Source organism: Poecile atricapillus, chromosome 7, assembly GCF_030490865.1.
Source record: "Poecile atricapillus isolate bPoeAtr1 chromosome 7, bPoeAtr1.hap1, whole genome shotgun sequence".
Classification (NCBI taxonomy): Eukaryota; Metazoa; Chordata; class Aves; order Passeriformes; family Paridae; genus Poecile; species Poecile atricapillus.
Genome location: NC_081255.1, coordinates 31,956,322 through 31,963,865, shown reverse-complemented (window position 1 = coordinate 31,963,865; position 7,544 = coordinate 31,956,322). Strand labels below are relative to the sequence as shown.

The 7,544-nt window shown below is 50.0% G+C and overlaps 1 protein-coding gene across 10 annotated transcripts in view; it reads left to right on the top strand.

Moving 5' to 3' along the window:
- Positions 1 to 6,045: 6,045 nt before the first annotated feature.
- Positions 6,046 to 7,544, top strand: part of DOCK7 (dedicator of cytokinesis 7) — a 92,136-nt gene continuing 90,637 nt past the window's right edge. For all 10 annotated transcript variants that reach the window (XM_058842153.1, XM_058842152.1, XM_058842148.1 and 7 more), the window contains exon 1: positions 6,046 to 6,160. In XM_058842153.1, coding sequence (XP_058698136.1) covers positions 6,123 to 6,160 — 38 coding nt within the window. In that variant the 5' untranslated portion in view covers positions 6,046 to 6,122. The remainder of the gene's footprint in view (positions 6,161 to 7,544) is intronic.

Here is a 7,544-nt window from a genome sequence, read left to right as displayed (position 1 = left end):
ACTCATGGAACCGTGGCCCCACGACAGTGCAGTTAAAAGAGGCCTGCTGCCTCCAGAATTTCATGATCTGTTTTAGGAATTATAGTTGTTTAAATTTTTATCTTTGCTTTTATTCCCCGAGACAGAGATGGATGTGCTTGTCTGTCTCTGTAGGGGCTGGAAGGTGGAGAGCTGAGGAGCTGACAGGGCTTGGCTGCCTAAATGTTGTACAAAGAATTATCTACCTGCTCAAAGGAAATGGTTGTTCCCCTTCCTGCACCTTCCTGCTCTCAAATTTAATAACCATACCCTGAATTGATAGGTCACACAAGGTGCCACCTGGATATACACTGTAAATCCCCTGGGCAGACAGGTTATGAGAGGGAAGATACTTATTTTCTGCTTTTTTTCCAACACAAAACAAAGCTTTGATTGCCAAATAATCACTCAGGCAACTGTAAATAATTGTCTTTAAAAGAGAGAGTTTTTTCTCATCCACCAGTTCCTATTTCTGTAGCAAATGTTTGCAGAGGGAGTGGGAGAGAACTGAGCCCAACAAACTTAAAAAAGATGTCACAGAGTTCATACTTTCAGCATTTTAATGGCATAAAACCATCTCTGAGCTCCATTTGAATGTTGCAAGGAGATTTTTAAAATCTATGTTCCTGCAAAATATAATTTGTCTCTGCTGCTTTTTTTTTTTTATTTTTTTATTTGTAGGTAAACAAGGTGGGTAACACCAAGTGGCAATGGCAAGATTAAAAATTAGAGGAGATACACAATATTTATCCTCCAAACACTGCAGAATGGTAAGAGAACACTGGGCAGTGGGGAATAAAGCTTCTGTTCCTGTTCCTGCCACTGTTCCTCCATCAGTAATCTGCAATATATTTAGAAAAGCTCATTAAACATTTGGCCAAATGTGCTTTCCCAAACATTGTTGTCTGAAGAGAGCAGACCTTGGGTCAAGTAGCTGGAGAGAAGGGAATTTTTCCTTGTTTATTTTTAGTTTGATTTCCTAGGGAAGTGAGCTATCTGTGATCTGTTTCCCTCTGGAAAGTTTTGAAACCATTCAAGTTTGCAAAGCCTCAGAGATGTGAAATAACTCCAGTTTTTGTGGGAGTAGCTTCTCAGGTAAAAAGAGACTTTGGAACAGGAAAAGGGGAAACCATAGGAATTCAGACTGTGTGAATTTGTGCATCCTTCCAAGCAGCAGCGAGGGTGGAAGGGGCAGCAGGAGCTGGATTGCTCTGACGTGGTTTTCTCCCCCAAATTAGCCAGCAAACTTCAGCTTTTACTGAGTCACTCCAAATCCAGATTTCCTTTCTCTATCCCAGGATTAGGGTAAGGAAGAGGAAGCTTCAGTAGCATACTTGGAAGAGCCTGTGCCCAGGCTACCCTTAATGTAAGATCCTAGTTATGCAAGAGGAAATAAAACACATTAATGCCAATTACAGAGTGTTGGACTGGGAAAGGCTGAGAGCTGTGCTTGGGGTAGAAACAAGCTACAGAAATGATAAACATGAGCAGGAATTAATGGAAGCTCAGTTGGGAAGACTTGGAGTTCTTCTCTGGGAAGATTTGATTTCTTGAACCCACCTTTTGAAGTGAAGAAAAAATAAATCTGCCAGGAGACAGTAAAGCAGAAGTGAAGCTGCCATCAAATACCACCGTGTGAAGAAGGCTCTGGAAAGGCTGGTACAGCTCTGTGAGTATGTGAAGGAAGGAACAGGGATGTGAGGGATGTAGTGGAGGTTGCAGGAATTTAAATCTCCTGGTTTCTCATCAATCCAGCAGAATCTGGGTACTGTGCAGACTGAGAACAGTTCTCTCTTGCCAGAGCTGTCCAGAGGAGATCACATCTGTGCACTTCATGTCACACACACATGTAGCTCCTTATATTGGAACATTTGCCAAGAGAGGCAGAGATTTGGCCCTTCCCGAGTGCTCCTCGTTCCCCGCAGCTGCCAGGAGGTGGCTCTCTGCATTTGCAGTCCCTATTTACTACTTTGTTTATGGAATTACGCTGGACACGCTTTCCGTGGAAAATGTTTTCCCTGCGTCTGCCCTGAGGAAGTTTACGTCAGAAGAACAAGGAAGCCGTGGGCTCCAGTAAATAATCTGCTAACAGGCAAGGCAAGGATCAGTTCACTTTTGTCCAAATGTTTTCTGGCTGTGATCCAAAGGGATTTTTCCTGTGCAGCACCTAATCTTCTAAGATTATTTCTAGCAGGCTCAAGGAGTTACATCTGTGTTGGTAGGGTGCACTTACAAAATTTGATTATACCCCAGTAAAAGTCATTCTCAATTATAGAAGAACCCCACATTTTAGTCACATGTTTTGAAGGATGCAGGTGGTTCATGGACAGGTACCCTGGTGAATGGATTAAAATGCTGCTTCATTCTCCCCCTTTCAGTGTGAGAAGAGAGAGTCCTGTACCCAGGCCATGGACTCCTTTTTGGAGGCAGTGATGTTTCCCCAAGGTTGATGTGTGTGGAACAAACCAAGTTCCTTCTTTGCTTCCTAAAACATGGTGAGAAATTACAGTGTGTTAAAGAGGAGTAACTATTCAGTATCCTCGTAATGCTGGTAAAGTTCCAGGTATTAATTTGGTTACTAGGAATATGTAGCCTCTATTCAAGCATTAATTTAAATCAACTTAGGCTGTCTGGAGGTATTATTTGCATGTACACAGCCCCTCCACTCTTGATTTGTCTTCACCCTCACTCTGAGATACCAGACACCCTTGAGGACAATACATGGGCACAAAAACCTTTGTGCAAAATAAACAGTTTAACCCTCCAAGTATGTCATGAATCACATACAATTTCCCTCTATTTTAAAAGAAAATGGTTCCATCTTCTTTTTTCAGGAAAACTTGCCACACAACAGTTGTTTCTAAATCAGAGGGATCTGCTAGTTCCTAAAGAAGTATTTTTATTGCAGACTGTAATTCCCTGTAACAGGTTTCTCTGGTGGTCACATCGTCCTCTTTGCAAAGCTTGAGTTTGTTTCTTCAGACTAAGCATTTTCTTCAGTTAGTTCACTTCTAAGATGACAAAACAAGAGGCAGAAGAATGTGACTGTGTGTAAGAGGCAACACTCACCTTTGTACCCAAAATATCACCCTCAAACCACATCAATCTCCTCCATGTTGTTACCATGAATTTTTGTATTTGACATTATTTAATTTATAATGGTCGAAGACTGCAAATTTTTTTCCTCTTATTTCTTCACTTTTCCCTTGACTTCTCTTGGTTAATGCTGCAGTCACTGCAAAAGTTAGGGTCAATCTACAGAAGCTCTTGGAGTTTTTGCAAGGTCACATGCACATTTCTACCAATGTTAGTGATCTCTTACTATTTGAACTCACAGACTTTGTAGACTTTTGCTGGTCACTATCTGAAAAGTAATGAGAAATCTGTATTTTTCTGAAATTTACTGGGTGTTGACTATTAATTGAGGGGTTTTGCTCGTATGTAACCCAACTATATGGAGAAAACCTATTTCTCTGCAAAGCAATGCCATCCTGATGTGAGAACATAAAATATCTGTATTTGATAGAGATCCATTTTATATCCTCGTGGGATGGCTGGAGCTCCTCTGGCCCAGCTCTCAGCTACAGAAAAAGCCAAGGAATAGCAAATGCAACATCAAAACTCAGCAAATAGTGCCCAGAACATAACCAAAGTCCTTTCTCTGTGGTAATGACTGACAGGAGGAGAAAATGAAACCTAAAATCCCAAAGGTCTCCAGTGGACCTTGGATACTCCGTGGCTGCTGGGGCTGGGCTGCTCTTTGCACCCTCTGGCAGCAGGAAGAGCTTCTCTTTCAGAACTGCAGGATTCCCAGTTTTGGTCTCAGAGTTTGGGTTAGGCAGGAATATTTTCCCCTCCTGCATTCCAGGCTGGTGCTATTTGGGAAAGAAAAAAGGAGGGAAGAGGAAACATTGCTGGTGGTCCCTGGTGCTTTGGTCTGTTCTTGTGAATGCACACTCAGGTGTGAGAATTTGGTCATAGAATTCCAGACTGGTTTGGGTTGGAAGGGACCTGAAAGCTCATCCAGTTCCACCCCCTGCCATGGGCAGGGACACCTTCCACTCTGCCAGGGTGCTCCAAGCCCTGTCCAACCTGGCTTTGAGCACTTCCAGGGATGGGCAGCCACAATTTCTATGGATATGAGGAGGTAAATCTCTTATCCCTGTGTGAGGGCCTTCTCTGGTGTGCAATTCCACACTCAGGCAGCAACTCCAGAGCAAAAGTCTTTTGTCTTGGCAGGCGTTTGTGGGATATTTCCTCCCCTCCCCCTTGGAGAAGAACATCCCTTTCTCAGTGCCTACAATAGGTCTTTGCTTCCCAGGATCTCTGTCTGTGTGCACGTGTGTGACACATGACAGCACCTTTGTGTCGCTGGGCACAGCCTCACCCACAGCACATTCACTTGGTGGCTGCATTAAATCCACTGGGATCACTCACACACGGAGATATTTGCAGGTTTTGGGGCACTGCCTGTGTAAACACACATAAACAGCAAAGCAGAGGAATTACACAGAGCTGGAAATCAGCAGCTCCTGCAAGGGGAAGGGTTGGTGTCCTCGATGGAAACGTTCACACCACGCAAACAGATGGAGTGGGGGGAATTAACTCTCCTGCTTTTGGACATTTCCTGGGTGACTATTAATAGTTCCCTGGTTTGGATTGATGCACAGCATATGTCAGGTAACAGGAGATATCTGCTAGATCATGTCCTGGGCTCAATCTTTTTTTGAAGTCACAAAACAATCAGTTTTTTTTTTTCAGTAACTCCCCACCTTCTACCTCCTCTTCCCATTAGAATGACCCCAAACCATGATGTGGTTGCAGACACTGGTAGTAAGGCATGTTTGGATGGGAAGATGGATGGTACAGTCTTCCAACCATCTTCTGAAACATCGTTAAGGACAACTTTTAGCCTTTTTGTAGGAAAAGATGGGATGATACAGGGCAGGACTGACTGGGAATTTTGTTTGGCCAAGGGACCTGTGACACCCAGCAAGGTCTTAAGCTATGCCGGGGGTTTTAGGTTGGACATCAGGTGAATTTCTTCATGGAGAGGGTGATTAGACATTGGCAGGGGCTGCCCAGGGAACTTTGGAGTCCTCACTCCTGGAGGTGTCCAAGGAAGGACTGGAGGTGGCACTCAGTTCTCTCAGTGGTGACAAGGTGGGGATCGGGCACAGCTTGGACTCAATGTGCCTGGAGGGCTTTTCCAACCTCAGTGATTCTGGGATTCTGGTGCTCCCAAGTGTTGGCCTGGCAGCAGCTTTGGACTGAGGGCTGGGGAGCGATGCTGAGGAGCCTTTTCCCCAAGCCACCGGTGGATCCCCATCAGTGCCAAGAACAGCCCCAACCGCTCTGTGTTCACTTGGGAATAAAGCAGCACCGCAAGGGGACCAGACACACTCGGGCTGGGAGCCTGAGGCTGGTGGGGGTCACGACCTGGGGAGGGGAACTGGGACAGGGATGGGGACAGAGGATGGACACAGGGGCAGGGATGGGGAGAGAGGACAGGGATGGGAACAGGGGCAAGGATGGGGAGAGAAGATAGGGAGAGAGGATGGGGACGGGGACAGGGACAGGGATGGGGAGAGAGGATGGACACAGGGGCAGGGATGGGGAGAGAAGATAGGGAGAGAGGATGGACACAGGGGCAGGGATGGACACATGGGCAGGGATGGGGACAAGGATGGGAGAGAGGATGGGGACAGGGACAGGGATGGGGAGAGAGGATGGACACAGGGGCAGGGATGGACACATGGGCAGGGATGGGGAGAGAGGATGGGGACAGGGGCAGGGATGGGGAGAGAGGATGGACACATGGGCAGGGATGGGGACAGGGATGGGAGAGAGGATGGGGACAGAAGATGGACACAGGGGCAGGGATAGGGACAGAAGCTAGGGACAGGAGCAGGGACGGGGACAGGAGCGGGCCGGCCGCGGTCACTCCCCGCCGTATATCTGCGAGGAGCGGCCCCCCGGCAGGAAGGGGGAGGAGGCGGCGAGCGCCGGGGGTGGGAGCTGCGCCGCTCAAGTGCGCGGCTCGGCGGAGCATTACGGCGGCCGAGCGCTGCCCGGGCCGGCAGCGCGGAGCCCGCAGCGCGGCCATGGCCGAGCGCCGCGCCTTCGCCCAAAAGATCAGCAGGTACCGGGGGCGGCCGGGCCGGCGGCGGCGGCGGCGCCGCGTGTGGGGGCGGGCGGGCCCGGCCGCGGGGGCTCCGCCGCTGCCGCGCCCCGGGGACGAGCGGGCCCGGCGCGGCCCGCGGGTGCCCGCGCCCTGCCGGCCTCCGGGGGCGCCGGGCAGGGTCCGCCCGGAGCGGCCGCGGGGCTGCGGCTCCCCCCGGCCGCCTCAGAGGGCCCGGAGCGGGCGCGGCGGCCGCCGAGCGCGGGGCCGCTCCCCCGAGGGAGCTCCCGCGGGGGAGCGGGGGAGGGAGAAAGAGGAGGAAAAGAGCCCTGGAATTCCGCTCCCGCGAACAAAGGCCGGCCGGGCGCTTTGTGCAGCCCCTCCGGCCGCACAATGGGCGGCACGGCGCTTTCCTGCCCGAGCCGGCCCTGCCCCGGCCGCCTCCCGGCGCTGCCCCGGCCCCGCACCTGGGAGGGGAGCGCCGACCTCCCGCCGGCTGGAAAATGGAGAGAGAGAGAGAGACAGAGCTCCTTTCCAGCGCCTGCCTTTTGTGTGTGAGCACGGCTGCTTCGCCGTGGCACCGCTCCTTGGACGCGCGGGGCTGCGTGAGGATCGCGGTGCCGAGCATCCTTGGGTTTCTCAAAGTTTGGTTATTTTTTAAAAAGGAGTATTTATAGGAATTTACCTGTCAGCAGCAGGTTTCTGCAGGTTTACACTGCGAGTTAGGCATGTGGTTCCAGGTGGGAACAGTCTTTCTGTCTGCAGGTCTGAGCAGGTAGCCTTTGGTGACCGTGGTACCTCTCCTGCCTGTAACCAGCAGTGGAGTGAAAGCGAGAACCATCAGTTCTGCCAGAGCTGTTCAGGAGGCTGTGGACAATAGCAAAGGAGTCTCATTTTCATGGCATTGAGTGAGAAGCTGTAGGTACAAGCAGTTGCAGCTAGAGAAGCTGTGATGGAGAAGGGTCATGGACAAAGAAAAAGGAGGTCAAAGGAAAAGGCTGGGTAGGAGGTAGAGGAGTGTCATCAGTCCCACCCCACTCGTGATCTGGAAACAGGTGAAAACGCTGCTCTTCAGGTTCTCTGCACGTTTTCATGTGCACCAACCAGGGGTTAATGTGACAGGTCAAGGAACGGGGAGGGATGGATTTGCTGCCAGACCGTTTTTCCTGCTTCTTGATTGTAGTCATAGAAATAGTCACATGAGCCACAAGCACTGGAAGTCAGAGTGTCAGAGTTGTACAGCCCTGGCAGGAAGTTAAATAAGATGGCCCTGGGGTGACCACTGTGGTGCTCAGCATTCCTGCCTGATCCATTGGGTTGTAGCACAGCTGTGCCACCTCTGTGCACCTTTTGGGCTAACCTGACCCACTCCGTGTATTTCTCAGTGTGTTTGTGGGCAGATGCT